This window comes from Mus caroli, chromosome 16, assembly GCF_900094665.2.
Source record: "Mus caroli chromosome 16, CAROLI_EIJ_v1.1, whole genome shotgun sequence".
Taxonomy (NCBI): Eukaryota; Metazoa; Chordata; class Mammalia; order Rodentia; family Muridae; genus Mus; species Mus caroli.
In genome coordinates, this window is record NC_034585.1 from 86230484 (window position 1) to 86250673 (window position 20190).

The window sequence follows — 20190 nt, forward strand, 5'->3', positions numbered from 1 at the left end:
GTGAAGGGGTGATGGGGGCGACTGGTGGGGCAGAGTTTTGGTGAAGGGGTGATGGGGACGACTGGTGGGGCAGAGTTTTGGTGAAGGGGTGGTGGGGGCGACTGGTGGGGCAGAGTTGTTTCCTCAGCAGCAATCAAGCATCTTTGTTGGCAGACGAGTTCAGGAAAGGGACAAGCAATGGCTGGAGCATGTGCAGCAGGAGGAGCAGCCGCGCCCCCGGAAGCCCCACGAGGAGGACAGACTGAAGAGGGAGGACAGTGTCAGGAAGAAGGAGGCTGAAGAGAGAGCCAAGCCGGAAATGCAAGACAAGCAGAGTCGGCTTTTCCATCCGCATCAGGAGCCAGCTAAGCCGGCCATCCAGGCACCCTGGTCTGCCACAGGTATCAGAAGGGGCTGAGGTGCCATGCTCTGCCACTGTCCACTGTCACCTCTATATGTATGTAAGACAGATAGTCATCTCCCCGAGAGCAATATCTATGCCTAGTCACGATTTGCTGGGTTTGGGGAAGGTTCTCACTCTGTAGACCAGGCTGGCCTCAGCCTTAAAAATCTGCCTACCACGGGCTAGCTTGCTGACATTAATCGAGCTGAGATGTCTGTCTCTGTCTGGATACTGTAGCTCTTTACCACCCAGGTGTGCACAGGTAGCCCCTCTGATACCCAGGAGCCCTCTCTGCAGGCCTGTTCCAAGTGACATGAAACTTATTTGATATATGTTACAAACGCTGAACCTGACATCTTGGGGGAAAACCACGTAACTTTCTCTCTAGGTTGATATTTTCCCCTGAAGTTGCTGATCTATGTCAACTGATTTTTGTCTACACTGGGTTTTGTGCCTTTTGAAAAGTGTCAATCTGGGTTTTTTCACTTTCAACACAACTCGCCTCTTTTAAAAAGTAAGTAAGTAAAAGGCTGACCTTACCTAATACAAGCTGTCCCTTAGATAATCTCAGCTGCAGACTAAAATGTACTTTCAAAATTCCTAACCACGATGATATCCAGAAAGCAACAAATAACTTGACACCATCTCATAAACCATTTGTTTTCTCCCTGGGCACACAGTGGGGTGAGGGAGTGAGGTGCATTGTTGGTCAGGAGCCATCCCTTCCTGAGGTCCTACAGCTGGAGGGAGAACTTGGACTTGGGCATGTAGGGAGTTCAGGGGGACGGAGGAGATGAACTAACTGGCTCTACTGTGGTCTGAAGAGGAATTTTCAGTCCTTTAATCTCAGGGGTCATCAAAGTCCCTGTGACTCTTCAGTGTGAACTAAGATTGATTTTTCCCCTCAGTAGGAACCTTTGCATCTCACACAGATCAAGGCTACAGAGATAACAGTCTACCTCACTGCTCTTCAGATACGATGGGTGTCAAGTTACATGCAGCTCATGTGCAGAACAATCCAGAGGGCTATAATTACCTGGTAGCCAAAATCCCAAGAATGTCCTCTGCCTGAATGCATCTTCAATTTTTTTTCATTTGATTTAAATTCTAAATTGTTTTCATTAGGGTTTACCCTTGGGCTTATTCTTTCCCCAGAAATGCAGACGCCTCAGTTCAGCGGGTCACAAGGACGTTGCGTGAAGTCAGCACTTAGGTTTATGTGATCCTGTTAAGTGCCCCAGAGACCGACATTTGCCTGTTTATAGGGAAGGTTGTGTTTCTCTTCCTCTTTCCCTGCAAGAATGCTTTCTGGCTGACCAGATCTGCTGTCATCTATGAGCAGCGCCCTGGGTGGGGAGCAGAGCCTGCTGATGACTTACAAATGTGAATTGCTAGAGCCCACGCCAAGAGGCAGAGAAAGGTTCTCTGGGCTGTCTCGCCCACCACATTCAGTCCTGGCGGCTTGTTTGTGGAATCTACTGATGAGCTCCACATGGTCTGAGACGCTTCTGTCAGAGTCTGCTCTCCTCTGGCATTCCATGTGTATTTCAGAAATTCCCTGAATGGGTGGAAATATTTCCAGTATAAGGCGGACCGTAGCCTAACAGCTGTCCACCTTGGCATGTGTCAGTGCTTCCTGTAATGTGTCCCTCCTCTTCCCAAACAGAGAAAGGCCCGCTTACCATCTCTGCCCAGGAGAGTGTAAAAGTGGTATATTACCGAGCGCTGTACCCCTTTGAATCCAGAAGTCACGATGAGATCACCATCCAGCCAGGAGATATAGTCATGGTAAGAAAATGTGTGTCAGAGATGGTCCTCTGTCCTCACTTGGCACTTGTGACACAATTAGGAAACCTCCAGCAAGCATGCATATCAAAATGAAAGTTCTCTTGCAAAGGCATAGCTTAATAGCACTTTAAATGCAGTGTTCCTATTGCTGCCCCAGCGTGCTTTTAACCTTAAATTGACTGATTGTGTCTAAAGCTAGCACTGGTTACATACTATGAGGGTCTTTAAGAAATAGTTACAAATGCAGAATTCCTTCATTCACAGCTGCCCATAAGAACATTTATACCAGGGGCTGGAGAGATGGCTCTGCAGGTAAGAGCACTGACTGCTCTTCCGAAGGTCCTGAGTTCAAATCCCAGCAACCACATGGTGGCTCACAACCACCCGTAATGAGATCTGACGCCCTCTTCTGGGGTGTCTGAAGACAGCTACAATGTACTTTCATATAATAAATAAATCTTTAAAAAAAAAGAAGAAGAGCATTTATACCTTTGAGCCAAAGTGTTTGGAGGCTGTTTGGTTTTTGTTTTTTAAGTAATGGATTAAATATGAGGAATCTGAATTACTATTTAGAAAATTAACAAACATACTCAGTTTTGCTTTGTTGCAGTTTATACTCTTTGTGTATATTAACAATTTAATATAGTCCTCAAATTGAAACATTATATAAGAATTAGTTTTAAGAAGAGAATAAAGCACTGTGGTTGATCTAATTATTTTCTAAATGACAACTTAAATTTCTTAATTAACTTAGAAGTAACTGAAAGTGAAAGCCTGAGAGACAAATGTGTTTTTCATTCTAGGGTATTAAAAAGTGGTCTGCGTTTTAATGAGAAACTGTTGCTTTAGTGCGGGCCTACCATCTCTGCAGCCTACAGTAGTGCGGACTGCTCTTCCCAGGGTTGGCTAGCTGACCTCTCGTTTCATTTGATGAGTAAAGCGTAGATGTACTCTAAGGTGCAACGTTTCATTAAACATCTTTTGCCTTGCTTTTAAACCTTTGCTTTCCTGGTGGAGGTTAAAGGGGAATGGGTAAGTGCCCCCTGTCAGGAAGTCCACCTCCCACTCCGTGTCTTGTTCTTTGAATCACTTTAACTGTGTAAGTGAGCAGATCTTTGGATGTTGGGGTTTGTACCACAGAGTTGTGCTGAAAAGAAAAGTGTACCTGGTGAGGTTTGTGTTGCTGGTGTCTGTCTGCTGGGCTCTGCAGAGCCGTCTGAAGGTTCTGTCCTTGTCAGGGTTCCACCTAACACCAGGAGTTCTTGGTGTATTAAACTGAAAATGAAACATTTGCAACTTTTACAAGAGATCAGAATGATTTCCTGGCTTACAAAACCTTCTTACTTACCTACTGACTGATACAAGGTCTCATGTACCTTAGGCTAGCCTAAGCTCACTATGTAGCCCAGGCTGGCCTTAAACTCTCGGCTGTCTGCCTCCACACCTAAGATGCATCAGCATGAGAACGGTGGAACCCGACAGGCTGACTGTGGCTCTCTTGTCATTGCAAAACCCAGGCTCACTCACTTTGTCAGCCCTGTGACCATGGCTTGCCAGACTCCTCAGAACTTGTTTGAAAACAGCAAGCTTACACTTTAGTCACCATGTTTCCCCTTGGGGACTGCTCTAGGTAGGGGGTTGGGGAGCCTTACAAATACTTGCTTTTAGAATCTCTTTGCTTTTAAACCAATTTGTTCCCAAACAGTTTTTCCATTGTTAGCCATTTAATGTACTTTCTTGTGTGTCGCCATATTCTGATGTTTGATTATACAAAGAAATAGAAGATGGTGTCTGCCATTCAAATATTTAGTTTGGAAAAGGCATGAGAAATGGATGAACCTAGGCTTGGTGAAGTTGCCCATGACTGTCCAGTAACCTAGGAACTTAAAGAGGAAAGAAATCTGTGAAGTGATGTGGGATCTCTGACTGAGGCTGCCTAGCTGATCATCTCCATGTCTGAGGCCTAGAGCCTTAGCAATAAATGGCCGCTCTTCTGATATGGTGGTGGCCATCCCCGGGGGATGGAATTGACTCTGCCATGCATTACCCGAGCAATGAGAGAGACTTCACTCTCGGCCATTTTTGTTAAGCTTTACATGAGGACCACACAGCAGCTGGCCATCTGAATGCTGGTGCCAGGCAGCATCAGGTGTGTGAAAATTACTCAGGAAGTCCCAGAAAGTAAGTGGTGGCTAGGCAGCTTAGGGAAGGAGCGTGCCATGCAAGCCTGACCCTCCCTGTCTGATTCCTGTAACCACAGGAAGCTGGAGGGAGAGAATCAGTTCCCCAACGCTGTTCTGCAGCTTCCACACGCTCCCTGCCACCCCCACCACCGTGGACCACCCCCACATACCACCACACTCTTATGTACATACAGCTTGCTCTATCTGTCTGTTCTTTCTTTCATCTATGCCTTCCTTAGGCCATAGACATTCAGGGTATTTTCAATTCTGATACACAGTTTAGAATTCTCTGTAGGCCTTCCATTAGGGAATGTGGCCCCACCCCTTTGTCCTGTCAGAGCTTCCCTGAAATGGTCTAGAAAACAGTTCCAAGTCCCAGGACTTCTTTCACAGTTACCAGCTACCTAGTCATTTGTCTGAAAGCTGTCCCATAAGTGCTGCCCTTACCCCGCCTCCTCCTCCCCAGCACTGGGGTCACAGGCCTATGCCACCACTCCTGGCTTTTATGTGGGCTTTAGGGACCCAAACTCGGGTCCTCAGGCCTGTGTGGCATTCTTTTTCTATTTGTGGAGACAGAAATTCTACAGACTTCCAGGACAGCCAGGGCTACACAGAGAAACCCTACCTTGGAAAACAAATAAAATAACAAAAGAACCTTTTTTCAGAGGACTGGAGAGATGGCTCGGTGGTTAAGACTACTGGCTGTTCTTCCAGAGAGCGCAGGTTTAGTTTCCAGCACCCACATGGCAGCTCATGCCTGTCTGTAACTCCAGTTCCAGGGCTTCTGACACCATCACACAGACATACATGCCTGCAAAACACCAATAAGCATACACACATACAGTATTTACAACCTCTTCTTCCGCCTTCTTTAGGTTCCCACAGTCTTACCCTCAGAGCTCAGCATGTTTCCTAGTTGGTGTGTGTGTCACTGCCAGTGTGAGAGCCTGGTGTGCACACTTCACATAAAGGTTTATGGAGCCAGCCTCGTGCATTCATGTGTTGTTTGCAGCCTCTCACATGCTACCTCAGCAGGCTTGCTTAGTTACACTGAAGGAAAAAGTCCCCGTCCTCTAGGCCCCTGCCTTAGAGAAGACAAGCAGGCAAAATGTCCATGCACAAAATGTGAAAGTCATCATAAAAACAAAGCTATGGAGGGCGAGAGCTGTGTGTCCTCCTGCAGTGTGGGTCCTGCCTGGGACCTTCAGCTCTGCCTGTTCCTCCTGTGCTAGTTGTGGAACCCAGGAAACAGTGGGGTCGCTGGGGTAGCGATGCCTTGAGGGAGGGGGGCTAGCAGGACATAAGTGATATGAAAGTATGGTAGGGGGTGCAGGGGAGTGATGGCAGTGAAGGGTTGTCAGGGATTGGGGCATAGGGTGGGAAAGGTGGGGGGGGCAGCATGATGAGGGTTACCCAGATGAAGGATGCATGGAAATCTGCCAGTTATTGTAAACCAATTGAAGAAATGGAAGTTAAGGGCTCGGAAAAACTGCTCAGTAGTTAAGAGCACTCCCTACTCTTCCAGAAGACCCAAGTTCAGTGGTGAAGAGGCGATTCTTACCACCTGTGCCTGATCTGATACCGTCTCCTAGCCTCCAAGGACACGAGTGCATGCATGCCTGTGCTCAAGTAGACACACAACATTTTTTAAGTTTAAAAAAAATAATAAGAGCCGGGCAGTGGTGGCACAATCCCAGCACTCGGGAGGCAGAGGCAGGAGGATTTCTGAGTTCGAGGCCAGCCTGGTCTACAGAGTGAGTTCCAGGACAGCCAGGGCTACACAGAGAAACCCTGTCTTGGAAAAAAAAAAAAAGTAAGAGTTTGAAGAGATGGCTGGATAATGTACCCCAGGTGGGAGAGGGTGAAGAGTGGGCCCAGAGTCCCAGAGTCTGCCTTCAAATCATACCCCCAAGCCTAAAGCTCCTAAAGGCTCTTCCGTCCCTCAGGAATGTCATTCGAGGTCATTAAAGAACCAGATGTAACAGCGCCTCCCCGGGGACCAAGGGGACCAAGTTGGAAATTTAAGAAAAGCCAGAGCTTCCTAGTGAAATGGCGGTCAGGGCACATATACCTGTTAGAACCCAAGCTTTAACCAAACTGATTTCAATCTGAACTGACCGCTCTGCACATCTGACTTCCATGCCCAGCAGGCACGATACTCGTACTGCTTTGTAAACCAGCTCTGAGCCAATCCCAGACATGTAAACAGAATCTGGGGTCTGGGCTTCAATTCCATAATGTTGTATCAGAATTGCTCCCAGAGAAACTGGGATTGATGGGACAGACCTAGTTAGATAATTAAACTAAGACTAAGCTTGTTCATTAAAAAGACTGAGACGCCCTCTTACAAGCCACAGTGGGTGAGCATGCTCCGTGTGAAAGTCCACCATAGCTTGCCGTGTTACAGAGTATGTGTGCTTAACCTACTCAGCCTGTTGGACACTTACATTTTTTTCCAAAATTAGATTGGCATTTTTGGCAAAGTTTTCCAAACTCAAGAAGAAATGTCTCGTATTCATGTTGACGCTCTATTATCCAAGTGGTTAAGTGTTAAGAATGAATTCCTGCTGCCTGCTGTGGTCCTTAATCATAGTCGTTAAAATGAGCTGACCCCACAAGAGTAAGTTCACATTCCTGAGACCATGTCTGGGCCGTTGATGAGGGCAGTAAGTTTCCTCCACTAAAAGTGAAGCCCATGATGATTTCATCGTTGTCTTGCAGATGGGAGCTCTTGTTGGAGACGCTGGATCTGAGCTCAGGGTCCCTCCTCTAGCTCTTGAGGCTACTTGGAGGTGCACTGTGACTTCTGTCCTTGCTGCTGGCAGGCTGGGTTGGGTGGGGCTAGACCTCTCCTTGAGATGTGTGGTCAGACATTGCTTCGAGATTTCTGATCTGGTTCCTTCTGTCTGCCCAGAGTCTCATTAGCCAGGCAAAGAGATAACAGTAGATCCTAGGTCGTGGCAATACCAAGCAGTTGTCCTTTGTAGCAGTGAATGTTCCAGAAAGGCAGTAATCAGATACTAAACGGGTTCCTCCAGGAGATGGCCCTGGCAGGATTAACCAGAAGGGACAGGCATCCGGAGCAGAGGACCGAAGCTTGTTTCGAGTAACCTAGGTTGGAATGCGGCACCGAAGCCGGTGTCTGGCTGGGAGAGCACCGTGTTAGTTAGAGTCGGATTGGATACAATTGTGGCTCTACACTTTTGTTTGTGCCCAGCAGATTACAAAGACTTATAGAAGCCAGGAGTGGTGACACACATCTTTAGTCCCAGCATTTGGGAGGCAGTGGCAGGCAGATTTCTTGAGTTCCCATGCTAGCCTGGTCTACAGAGGGAGTTCCAGGACAGCCATGGCTACACAGAGATCCTGTCTGGAAAACAAAACAACAACAAAGATGTATCCATACAAAGACAGGCATGTTATAGACAAAGAAACTGAGGCATCCAGAAGTTAAACTTGCCCAGCTTGTACAGTTACAGCTACAGATTCCTGCATTAAATTCGAGGCACTCTACACGCATAGCCATGTTTTTCATCAGACTCAGCAGGGCTTTGTTGTTTGATAGAAACTCCTGACTCTCTCCCACCTGACTTTGCTTTAGTCCTAAGGTGGAGGTTGAGAGCCTGGCCACCGAACCTACTCAGTGCTTCTGTGCTTAGGTAGATAGAAGCAGCCATTTCCAGTGCCCAGCAGTTGCGTGTGGTATGACGCCATCAGAAAGCGTGAACCAGGAGGACGGAGCAGCACCAAAGCGAATCCAAGCAGAAGAACACAGCTGTTTATAAATAGCTGGCGCTGCCTGGAGAAGAGAAGAAGCAGACAGTGGAGGGAGTTGACTGGGAAGCGTGCTTGCACCAGCGTCAGTGTCATTAACAGTGACCAAATTGAAAAGCAAAGCCAGCGCCCTTGGAAATCCCACACGTGACCTGAGGGCCCGCCTTTCCTGTCCTCAGCCTTAAGTTACTTTTAGAGAGATGGCCCAGCAGTTAGGAGCACCTGCTGCCCTTCAGAAGACGCAGATATGATTCAAGTTGTCTGTTTAGGCCTGCCCTGTTCCTGTGGTTGTTTGAAAAGTCAGTGGCCTCGGCTCCAGGTCACATGTGTAGGCGTAAGAATAGGACTCACTGGACTCTGGTATTGGAGCCAGCTTTCTGACTGAGCGAGCTCTGTCCTCCAGAGCCATCTCCAGGTGCTCCTAAGCCAGGGAGGTAACTGTAGGATCAGTAGGTATGGAGGCCCATTTGGATGCATCCTTTGGGGCAGAACTAAGGACAAACACAAGCACTAGCTGCACTTGGCATAGCAGATGGCCCCTCGGAACATTTTCAACAGAAGGCTCTATTCTTGTGGAGTGTTGTGGACTTGAAAATTATAGCCTCTGAGAGACTGAATTAAAGTAGTGATAGCTCTGAATATGCTGTGCGTTCATCTCCTCATCTCGTATCTGTGGAGCTCTTAAGTGGCGGCTGTTTTGGTTTTATCCTCCTTGTCTCTATATTGAATAAATGCTTAGATAGTGAAGGTTTTATCCTCCTTGTCTCTATATTGAATAAATGCTTAGATAGTGAAGGTTTTAGAATGCTTTTTGTTGGTTGCACTCCTTGCTTGAAATAATAAAAACCAAGTCAAATTATCTTTACTAATTGCATGACTTCCTGAGTAATGAAACCTGTCAGGTGGACGCTGTGAGGTAGATGCCTGAGGACCTGAGCTGAGGTGCTTCATCTCGTCCCATTAGGAGCTCAGGAGAGAAAAGTCAGTAGGAACGTGCTTGCGGAGCTTGCCACTTCATGGGCACTGAGACTAAGACGGGAACTGTCTGTGTCATGTGTCAGTCAGGGGCAGAGGCTGCAGCTTTGTCGGCTTTGTTGTGGGTGACTGGTGTGTGCAGCAGTTGGTTGTTTCCATTTAAATGAAACATTGTGACTTCCCACAGGTGGATGAAAGCCAGACTGGAGAGCCAGGATGGCTTGGAGGAGAGCTGAAAGGGAAGACGGGATGGTTCCCTGCAAACTACGCAGAGAAGATTCCAGAAAATGAGGCTCCCGCTCCAGCCAAACCAGTGACCGACCTGACATCTGCCCCTGCCCCCAAACTGGCTCTGCGTGAGACCCCTGCTCCTTTGCCAGTGACCTCTTCTGAACCCTCCACAACCCCCAACAACTGGGCAGACTTCAGTTCCACGTATGTGTTAATATGCTGTCTTTGGCAGTCTTGAGTTGTTCCTCTTTGAAAGGGTGTGTGTTCATGGCCCTTCCTCTGGCTGGCCTACTGACAACAGGGTTATTGGCTTCTCAACTAGATTTAGTAATGCCATTGCCAAACAGAGATTTACCAGGGTGCAAAGTGAAGCCAGCTACAGTTGTTCCATCATTATCTGTATTTTTCATTTGGGGGAAGAAATGGAGAAATACAACTTCCTAATAATTCCGTGTTGACAATCATGTCCGTCAGCAAAAAATTCAATAATTTCCTACAGGCTAGGAAATGATACTATTTTGTTAGCCAGGAACTAAAATTGCAACGGGTCATGTGTTTCGGAATAAGACAGAAAGCTGTTTCTACAGGAGGTTTCTGCTGAGCAAGTGTGTTGTGTAGAGAAGTGTACCTACCCTTGCCCACTCAGAGGGTCTCTGTCCTTGGTCATCAGGAATGGCATTCACCAAACAGCATGTAAGCAGAGGTTCCGATTGATGGGTGAAGCCACTGTAGTGGCAAGGAAGTGTTAGTGAACTCCAGAAGAGCAGTCAGAAGTCAGTGTGATGCAGTCACACCAGGACCTTATTCCAGCTAGCTCAGGCTCAGCTCACTGCTACAGCAGGGCGGCTTTGGTGGAGGGGAACCCAGAACATCTGTGGGGCAAGGTTTTGTAGAAGGCAGCAAGCGGTGGGAAGGTGTGTGTGTGTGTGTGTGTGTGTGTGTGTGTGTGTGTGTGTGTGTGTGTGTATTTCTAGCCTGGCAAGCACCCAGTTGGAGAGGTGCTGTGGCCTTTAGCATACTTGGCTGGCGCTGGGAGTCAAACCATAAACTTAACTCCTGCTTCCCTCTGCATTGGTGGTTGTGAGGCAGAGGCAGGCTTGCAACCTAGGGGTGCAGATTTGTTGAGGAAATTGAAAACACTGGATTTGATGGGGGAGATTAACCTAGAGACACAGGTCTTATTGGGGTGAGTCTAGAAACTGGAGCTCGGATTTTGTTGGGGGGTAACTTGGAAACTAATGCTAGGTTAGTTTACCCGAGTTCAAACTTAGGTCGAGTTCTCTAAATGGAGTCTGAACTTAAAAGCTTTGGTGTCTTACCACCGCCTAGACTTGCATTTGTAGGTCCAGGACCTGCACGTGCAGCTGTCCAAATAGATGTTGGTCTGTGGGCAGTGAGTGTACGAGTGGGAAGGATGTTCTTTTTTTCTTTTTTTCCAAGTTGAATAAATAATCTTTCAGAAACAAACATGGAAGTCAAAGAGCCCAGTCATGTTTTCTGAGAAAGATCAGATGGAGCAAACAAAGGGAGTAGGAGAGTAATGACCAAGGAAGGAGGACGTGGCGGAAAGGGAGGGCTCGAGGAATCACAAGGTGCTCTCAGTGCACTTTGACACTGAGGTTGAGGATGCCCAAGACTCCTCCCTGTGGAGGGAGCCTGCTTCAGAGACAGCTTGCCTGAGCTCCAGTCGTACCACCCCTACTTGCCTTGGTCTTTGACATGCTAAAGAGAGGTTCCAGTTACTGGTACTGTGCTTGTTGGTTGAGATGGAGTCTCCTATAGTGCAGGCTAACTTCAAAGTCATCACATGATCTTGCTACAGTTACAGGTGTGCACTGCCGCACCTACCATGCATGTCGCTGGAGACAGAGTCTAGGGCTTTGTGCATGGGGCTAGGCTCCAGGCCCAGGCCTGACACCATGTTTGGGCTGGTCTTGTTTCCTCTGTGAAGCAGTCCACCTTCTTTGTGTAGCTGTGGGTGTCCTGCAATGCGCGACACTAAAAAGTGCTTACTGCTTACGACGCGTGTCTTTCCTTCCAGGTGGCCCAGCAGCTCAAACGAGAAGCCAGAAACGGACAACTGGGATACATGGGCGGCTCAGCCTTCTCTGACCGTACCTAGTGCTGGCCAGTTACGGCAGAGATCAGCCTTTACACCAGCCACAGCCACTGGCTCCTCCCCATCTCCCGTCCTGGGCCAGGTAGGGGCAGCTAGTGAAGACTGAGTGTGATCTGTGCCTAACGTTCACACCAACGGTCCCAGCAGACATTGTTGACAATGTCATTTACAAGCAGGCTCCTCCCACAAGGCTGGGTCGGCTGGCTGAACCTAGTTCAGAAAGTTGAGACTTATAAACCTCTCAGAGTTCAGAGGGCTTAAACTCTCCTGCCTGTGTCTGTCTGAATAGCTTCATTGAAAAAGTGTCATCAAAACTGCAATGTTGATAGATTTAAAAGGTATGAAAACTGAGCCAGGAAGTGTGTCAAGAATTCTGGGACAGCCCGCCCATTTGGCTACCCCATCAGTCTGTACTGGAAAAGGAAGGCTGATTTCAGGCTAATGGGGAGACCTGCTAAGTAACAGTGTTTCTGAAAACACAGGGGTTGTTATTGTGAACATGTCTCCTTTAATTAATGTAATGATAATAAAGGAATAAAATCAATCAATCAATCAAACAGCAAATGCCCATCCTGGAGGCCCCAGGAAATCACGGGGAGTTTCTGTTCTGAAAATGCTTAGATTAGAGGAGCTTCCAGGCATGTAAGGAAGTGGTCGTCAGGAAGATCAGAGCTGCTGTGCAGCAGTGCTCCCGAGGGTGCTCAGTGTGGAAGCCTAGACCCTGCTGAGTCCATGTGTCCACGCCACGGAAGAGGGGAAACAGAGCAGGCCCAGGCCCTCGGGGCAGAGGCTCACGTGAGACCGCAGGAGACCAGGAGTGTGCAGTGAGGGCGCATGGGAGGACCACTCAGCAGCAGTGCCTCTCCTCTGCCTGACTCAACACTTAAGCACAGTGACCAAGGAGGCACTGTACACGAGGCACAAGAAGCGTGGGGACAAGAGTGGGTTCAAGAGCCTGGGGGAGAGTGAGGTGGTCACATTATCCAAACCCACTTAGGGCAAAGAGACCCCTGTGGATAAGGAGAATGCTTCCCTTGGTGACTTGAAGGGGTTCGGGGTGAGGTCAGTCCAGATGGCAGTGGGGTAAGAGGAAGCTGAGCCCTGAAAGGCCTGTTGGTTTGTGAGGCAGAGAGAACTGACACAGAGTGACAGAGTGACCATCAGTCGCTGGATGATGAGCAAGCCCTCGGGACCTGGTTGGTAGATAGGCTTAGGAACTAACTGGGGAGGAGGGGTGTTCCCTAGTAAGCTGAATTCAGCATCCTCTAGCAATACTGCCCACCGGAGACCAGAGATCTTGGGACTATACCTCCTAACTGTTAGTGCAGTTTCAGCAAAGGCTGTGTGGAGGTCTTTACTGAACATCACAGCATCTTCAGGAGAGTGCCATCTCTTTGGTAGGTGTAGAAACTGAAAAATCTCTCAATTGCTTAAGTGTCATGAAATTAGCAAGTGGAGAGCCTGGGATTCACCCCCAGTGTTCTTGTCTGACTTCAGGCTGTTTCAGAAACCCAACCCAGAGAAAGGAGAGGTGTTGGGAGGCATCCCAAAAGTCTGTAGAGGCACAGAGCAAGTCGCTTCCCTTTCAGTCTGGCCTGGAAGTCCCTGAATTAGTTGAAAAGGTTAGACAAGGCATAAGCTCTGCAGACGGGATGGTGGGGGGCTTTGGGGGGTGGACAGAGAAGAGCGATGCTAGGGCTAAAATGGGGGAGTCCATGTTATAGGCATAAGGAGGTAAGGATCCGTGCAGAGCAAGGGTCAGGGGTCATGAGCACACTCATGGGAGCTACTGGCCAGTTATGTTCTGGCAAGTGTAGGCAGCTCCAGACCAACTGTCCTTGGGCATTAACTCTTGTTCTTTATCCATTTATGGGAAATTGAAGTGGGACTTGGTTTGTTTATTTCTTTAAGTCATTGTAATGATCTGAAGCAGATAATAAGCGCCTTGCCTGCCTTTGCAGCCATGCCTCCTGCTCCACCCCTTCCTGAGCCGAGGCTGCCCACAGCCCCGGAGCCTGCTCCTCCTCCTGGACCACGTGCTGTGCACTCAGCCTGCCACCTCAGGGCCTTTGCCTGTGCTGTGCCTTTGGCCTGGAGCGCCCTTTTGCCGCCCTAGCTCTCCAAATCCTTCAAGGCCCAGCTCAAGTGCCTCCTCCCCTGTGAAACTGTCCCTGGCGCCCCGAGGCAGGGGTTGGCCTTTTCTCTCTGGTCCTGCAGGGAAGCAGAAGTTTTGTATAGTGTGTTTCACTCCACCCGATGATACACGTGGCAGTTTCTATCTGTTCCTTGCACACTAAGTTCCTCACTAGAGAATATTTCTATAGCACTTCAAGGTTAATAAAATGTTTTATCCAAACTATGTGGAGAGAGCAGAAATGATGTTTTCTTCATTCTTATAATCCCACAGTATCTGGACTTATGGGAAATAAAAGCACAGTCCAGTGCATGGCCTGTTTGCACATGCCCGTACAGATTGAAATGCAGTCAACTCCTAAACTGAGCCATGACGTTGGAATACAAAAGACTTAGAGCAAGTGTGGCTGCAGCAATGCAGCCTGACAGGGCTCTGAGAGTGGCGACAGGTTTTTGTCTCCACTTTTGAAATGAGCAATTGCTGAGAAGCAGCGAGGTGTCTAGCACTCCTGAGCTGGGGCAGCGTCCTCTGTGTATGTGTGTGTGTGTGTGTGTGTGTGTGTGTGTGTGTGTGTGTGTGTGTGTGTGTGTGTGTGAGTGTGCGCGTGCTCATGTGCTCGGCACTCGCTGTGTTGCTTGGTAGCAAGCTGCAGTGTAATCACGGATCCTTTATGTCATTCCACATAAGGGTGAAAAGGTGGAAGGGCTACAAGCGCAAGCCCTGTATCCCTGGAGAGCCAAAAAAGACAACCACTTAAATTTTAACAAAAGTGACGTCATCACCGTTCTGGAACAGCAAGACATGTGGTGGTTTGGAGAAGTCCAAGGTCAGAAGGGTTGGTTCCCAAAGTCTTACGTGAAACTCATTTCAGGGCCCGTAAGGAAATCCACAAGGTATTTTTATTTACCTGCTTCTCTTTGATGAAATAGTATTGTTTGTGCTAGTTAAGATTCATGCAGGGGGCTGCAGGCTGACTGTCTTCTGAAAACTAGACTATGTATGAAATGCAGAAAGTGAGCCTATTCTTGTGAGCTGTACCTCCCCTGGCAGGGAAGCCTTAAATCATGTTCTGCAATTGGCTTGTAGAAGAATCCCTGAACTGTTTGAGAGTTTTGACTCTTTATGCCCAGTATGGTACCAAAAATACATACAAATACTTACAATCAAGGCCTTTGGGAAAGTAATGGATGGATTCGGAAGAATGAACAAATGGCTTTCTTCATTAGTGTCTGCATGTAGCAGAGAACCCACAAGGTTGTTATTCTAACATTTAAAGATGTCCAGAACCAGCTGGGGGCTGTGAGAGGTTACAGCTAGTGGACATACCCTCATGGTTGCTTCTAGTCAGTGCTGAGGAGACTGGCACTGAGCTTGTGGGCCCAGAATAGCAAGTGGGAGAAACCCCAGCCTGGGCCTGGTGGCTGCTGGCACCCTCCTGTGTTCTAACCCCACTGCAGGTGACTGCTGCAGCTGTGCACTCATAGCTTTCAGAGAAGGCAGCGTCTTTTGGCATTTTCAGATGAGAACTAAAATACTAAACTAATTATTCTTCCCTCCTCACAGCATCGATACTGGCCCTACTGAAAGTCCTGCTAGTCTAAAGAGAGTGGCTTCCCCCGCCGCCAAGCCAGCCATTCCCGGAGAAGGTAAGGACCTGGGTGTGCGGCCTCCTTAGAAGGTTGGGGGCATTCAGTGCGGACTGTAAATGTTCCTAATGACTGCATTCACTTTAAATAGGCTGCTCATTTCCCTTCAGCCTCGAGAGCACTGAGGTAAAACCGAGATTGAGCAAACTACTTTCTGAAGTCCTCTCATAGTGCTTCTTAGAAGCATTGATCATGCCAATCTGGACTCTCTGATTATGTCTGGCATTGAGAGAAGCCCACTGCATTCCCTAAGGAGATCGCTTCTCTGCCCTCTGTGTGGATTATTTATGCCTGAAACATTCATTTTCAGTATTTATTACACAAATAGTTAATTCCTTTTTTTCCTCTGATCTGGCATAATCCTAGATGTTATTCGCCAGCCTATGAAGAAAGGTATTATTTAAGTTTTTAAAATGAATCAAACTGACATGATTGGGCCTCACTGGTCTTTTGCATGGTCACGTGGTAGGTGCCAGCCAACCAGTGCCACTTGAGTTAAGCACCCATGCAGTGCAGCAGGCTCTGCTTCTGGGTGTCCGTAGGTGTGGTGACCTCCTCACAGGTGTCTCCAGTCGCCATGTGAGGACAGAGGATGCTCAGTGCATTGCCATAAAGTGTTGTGCTCCTTAGAGACCTTGCCAATGGAGAACAGGATTCTTGGAACAATTACTTCAGTGGAGGCGGCAGAAATGAAGCCAGTTCAGACTCACAGGGACAGAGTTCCATTCTCAAGAAGATGATTTAAAGTAATTATTGTTTACGCATAGTTATCATCACCACACACAAAAAAAAAGATTCCAACCTTTTCCACAGAACTATTATTATTTATTTTTATATGAATGTATGTATTTATTATTATATGAACTTAAAATAATCACCTTTACATATTCACATTTTCTTAATAATTAGTTTAGCACTACTAGGACAAGTCAAAACTCTTTAGATATAACATGCCTTCAACCTAATTAAAAGCAAATTTTACCTCTTCCCAAAACAGCAATTATAAAAACCGTGAGTGTACTATATGTAATCAGGTCTCACTAGTGGGGGAGAATTCATATTCTGGCCCAGTCATAGTAATTACATAAGAGTGAGTAATTGCCTTAACCTCCTCATCTGTGCAGTGGGCACAAGAAGCCTCCATTGAGGGAGAACTTATTATAGGGATTCTGAGAAAACATTTGAAACTTTTAGAACGAAAGCCAGTCAGTGTCCAACTTCCTCATTTTCCTTATTCTCTTGCTTACCAGTGGAGCCACTTAGAGCAGTGAGCGTTTTATCACTGCTCACAGCAGTGTGGAAAAACATGGACAGAGACTATAACCCCTGAGGTCCTAATAAATAGGTCACAGCCAACCCACCCTTACTCCAGAGTCAAGCAGCAGAACAGAGGCAGGTTCCCATCGTCAGTGGCTGTCTGCTTTGAAATGATTGAGGCAGAAGAAACCCCCAGGAAGACTGCCGGCCTCGAGGAAGGAACAGTGGTAGGAGGATGCTGGCATCAGAAAACCAGAGAAAGGCTATTTACAGATTAATGGGCCTCTTATTAATAATACATTAAGCATCACCTCATTTAAACTGTAAACTGGATTTAAACAGATTCAGATAGCTCTAAGTAGTGGCTTGGGACTGGCCTGTGCCCCTCTCTAAATGTCTCCTGCAAGCAAGCCTGCTGGGAGCCTGAAGTCCCTCCTGGAGTCTGGCTTTCCCACAGCCTCTTGCAGGGCGGGTGGGCGGGCAGGTGAAGCCTTACCCTCTGCAGGCTCCTTATATTTTGAGCTACATTACTGCTCTCAGCTAGAGGTCCCATTTTTGAGTTTCCTATTTTGAAGGCTACTCCAAGATTTTAAATGATTTAAAGAAGGTGACTTACATATTAGATAATCCAGGAAATGTAGAGTGCCTAGCATCCTGTCAGCAATGGCAGGTGGGAGTGGGCAGTGGAGGGACAGATGTGACTAGTCAGTGTCCAGAACACTGAGAAGTCAATAAGCATGCGGGTTACAGGAGGAAAGAGGACCCCCTGCTGGGGCTTTGATCTTTCTAAGCCGTGCTTGTGATGTGCGCTCTCACTTCTAACTGTGGAGCTTCACGGTGCCCGCTGTGTGCCCTTGTGTCAGCGGTGTTGGGCGGCCTAAGCCCAGGTTGCCAGTTACCTGCTTTTGAAGGAAGCCCCTTGAGGTTAGGGATGCCCACTCAGCTCAGACTTCAGGGGTTTTGTTCTGTGTACTTATTTCAGTTTTCATTAGAACAAAGCTCTTTACATTAGCCAGGGGAGGAGCTGGCAAGATGGCTCAGCCAGGAATGTGCTTGTAGCCAAACCTGACATCTCAGTGTGATTCCCAAAACCTGTATGGTGGAGGGAGAGCACCAACTCTGGGACTAGTCATCTGACCTTCACACATGAGCTACACGCAGAATACCGTGAATGTAAAATTGGCCAATGGAGATCTGTATACCAAAGTTCTAGCTGCAAGCCAACCTTGCATTGTAGGGTTTTATCATTTGTAATGTGTGTTACAGTGTGACAGTACAGTGTCTGTTCTGAAATGCTTCATTAAAGTTACTTAAAATACACAGAGGCCTGACGAATGGATGAAACCAGTGTCTCTTCTGTACGTCTTTTGTACTTAATGTGTAGGATTTGACTGGACTCTGTTCTGAGCCTCAGGGTCAGTTCAAAGCAAAGCAGAGTTCTACTCTCAGTTACAGGGACGTGCTCCATGGAGCACACACCTCCTGCTCGCACCACTAGGAACACCAGCTCTACTCCATGAGACTGAATCCCATAAGGAGTCTTTTCTAATGAGCTTGTTAAAAAATGATTGGCATAGGTTAGGAAGATATTACTCTTGTCATTAATCCACTGTACCTGCTTGTGCAGCCTGGGTGACAGCAGATGTTCAACCATAACCAGATGCCCATGGCTTTGTTTGGCTCTTAAATCGCCCCCTACATTTGTATCCATGGCACTGTATGTTTCAAGTGTCACTGGGGCACTTAAACGGTGAAAGGTGTATCATTTGATTGATATAAAGGATGAACCGTATTTGAAAGTCTTCTAAACTGTAACATGCTCCCCTCAAAACTGAAATAAAGACATTTGCACACCAAACCTTCATGTGAACACATCCTACCCCATACATAGCACACAGTAGACACTCACTTAGCATCAACTAAAGGTAAATGTGGAATCATCTTTTATTTAAAGAGGTGATGATGTAACTAAATCATTCTTGACGCCGTCAGGAGCTGTGCACTGCGCTTGCCGTGAGGTCCTGGAGCTGGGTCCTCACAGCAGCCGTCTCCGCGTGCACTGAGTTCATATGTGCAGTAGGGCAATGGGGCAGCCCTGGGTTCTAATCCGTGCCTAGTGCTTCTCGAGTGGCTCTCACCCTGACTTCCTGAATCATAAACTTACCTTTGCAAAGCTGTCTGGGATTGTTAAACAATCAAGCTTTCTCCGTATCTCGATATTTCTCCAGAGTTTATTGCCATGTACACATACGAGAGTTCTGAGCAAGGAGATTTAACCTTTCAGCAAGGGGATGTGATTGTGGTTACCAAGAAAGATGGTGACTGGTGGACGGGAACGGTGGGCGACAAGTCCGGAGTCTTCCCTTCTAACTATGTGAGGCTTAAAGATTCAGAGGTAAACCCACATTAACTGTTTCCTCTCCCTGTCTGTGTAGTGGTTCTCTTGGCGGGGAGTCACCGTGTTTGGCGGTGGAACGCTGTGTTGGGTTCTGCTGAGTTCTGGAATGTGGTGGTAACTAAAGTGGCCTGCAGCTGTCTGACCATCTCCTTCAGTGGTGTGGCCTCCTCCATGCAAAACTCCAGGGTTAAGTGGAGGCTGCACTCAGGAGCCTGCTCTTCATCCCTCTGGTCCAGCGCTCAGTGCTGATCCCGTTCCTGCATGTAACCAGTTGATGATTTTGAGTAAACTTGCTTAGTTCTTCTGAGTCACGCTCACAGCAGCACTTGGACTGTGTAAATGAAGGTGCACTACTGACACTGAGCCCGAGCAGTGGGCGATAGAAACTTTCAACTCTGTGTTTAGAAAAACACCAAGTTCCCGTAGGCTGGTAGGCTTTGGCAGTCCCACAGTCCTCATAGGTTGGAAATGGCTCCTTAGATTTCTGACTGCATAGGATGTGGTCTTGAGGTGGTGCAACCGTAATGAAATGGTTGGGTCGGAGGGTGGTTTAGGGTGGCCAAGTTCAAGTTAGAGGAGTTCCGTGGTATAATTATAGTGTCTAACAGAAGCAGAAGGCAAGCCCACAGGAATAGACCTTAGGTTTTTCAAGGGCAGTGGAACTATAGTTGCTCTCTTTCCCCTCACTGAGAGAGAGAGCATCTGACAGAGAGTAGAGGCAGCACTGTTGAGTAGGCATGAGTGGCCAGGCACTCGCTGTCATTTAAATGCCAGACATGGTGCACATTGGCTTCTGTAGGCCCTTGTAGCCCTAGTGGCTTTGGCAAGGGTGAACCTTATGACTTGTAGTACATTTGCCGTTGACCTTCTCACTCCAGAAATGATTTTTAAAACAATTTAGTAAAACAAAACTGTTGCTTGGGAGAGTTTTGTTTGCGGCAGTGTTGGAAGCAGTGTGCTAAGTCCTGGGTGTTTGTGTAAGCCTGCACACCCTGCAGGATCTGGCAGAGAGGAGATGGGCCAGCCAGCTTGCTGAACTGCATAGATCAAAAAGCGGGAATCTAACCCTTCCCCAGGCCAACGAGTTGGCTCCATTAAGATCGTGACAATGACATTTCAGGAGTAGGGAATGTCAGTTCCGCCATCAGACTGAAAACCCTTTCCATCAGGTCAAATCAAGGCCATCTGGTTAGCATCGAAACTTATTTTTGCTTTATTCATTGAAATTTTGCCTACATTTTCTGTGTGGATGGATGGATGGATGGATGGATGGATGGATGGATGGATGGATGGATGGGTGGGT

General features: G+C 47.6%; 1 protein-coding gene across 6 annotated transcripts in view; it reads left to right on the plus strand.

Moving 5' to 3' along the window:
• Positions 1-20190, plus strand: part of Itsn1 (intersectin 1) — a 187515-nt gene that overhangs the window by 109920 nt on the left and 57405 nt on the right. For 4 of the 6 annotated variants that reach the window (XM_029470688.1, XM_029470692.1, XM_029470689.1 and 1 more), the window contains 8 exons: positions 154-380; positions 2049-2170; positions 3188-3202; positions 9290-9537; positions 11375-11534; positions 14274-14479; positions 15150-15232; positions 18718-18884. In XM_029470688.1, coding sequence (XP_029326548.1) covers positions 154-380; positions 2049-2170; positions 3188-3202; positions 9290-9537; positions 11375-11534; positions 14274-14479; positions 15150-15232; positions 18718-18884 — 1228 coding nt within the window. The remainder of the gene's footprint in view (positions 1-153; positions 381-2048; positions 2171-3187; positions 3203-9289; positions 9538-11374; positions 11535-14273; positions 14480-15149; positions 15233-18717; positions 18885-20190) is intronic. The other 2 variants (XM_029470690.1, XM_029470693.1) reach the window with 1 other exon arrangement.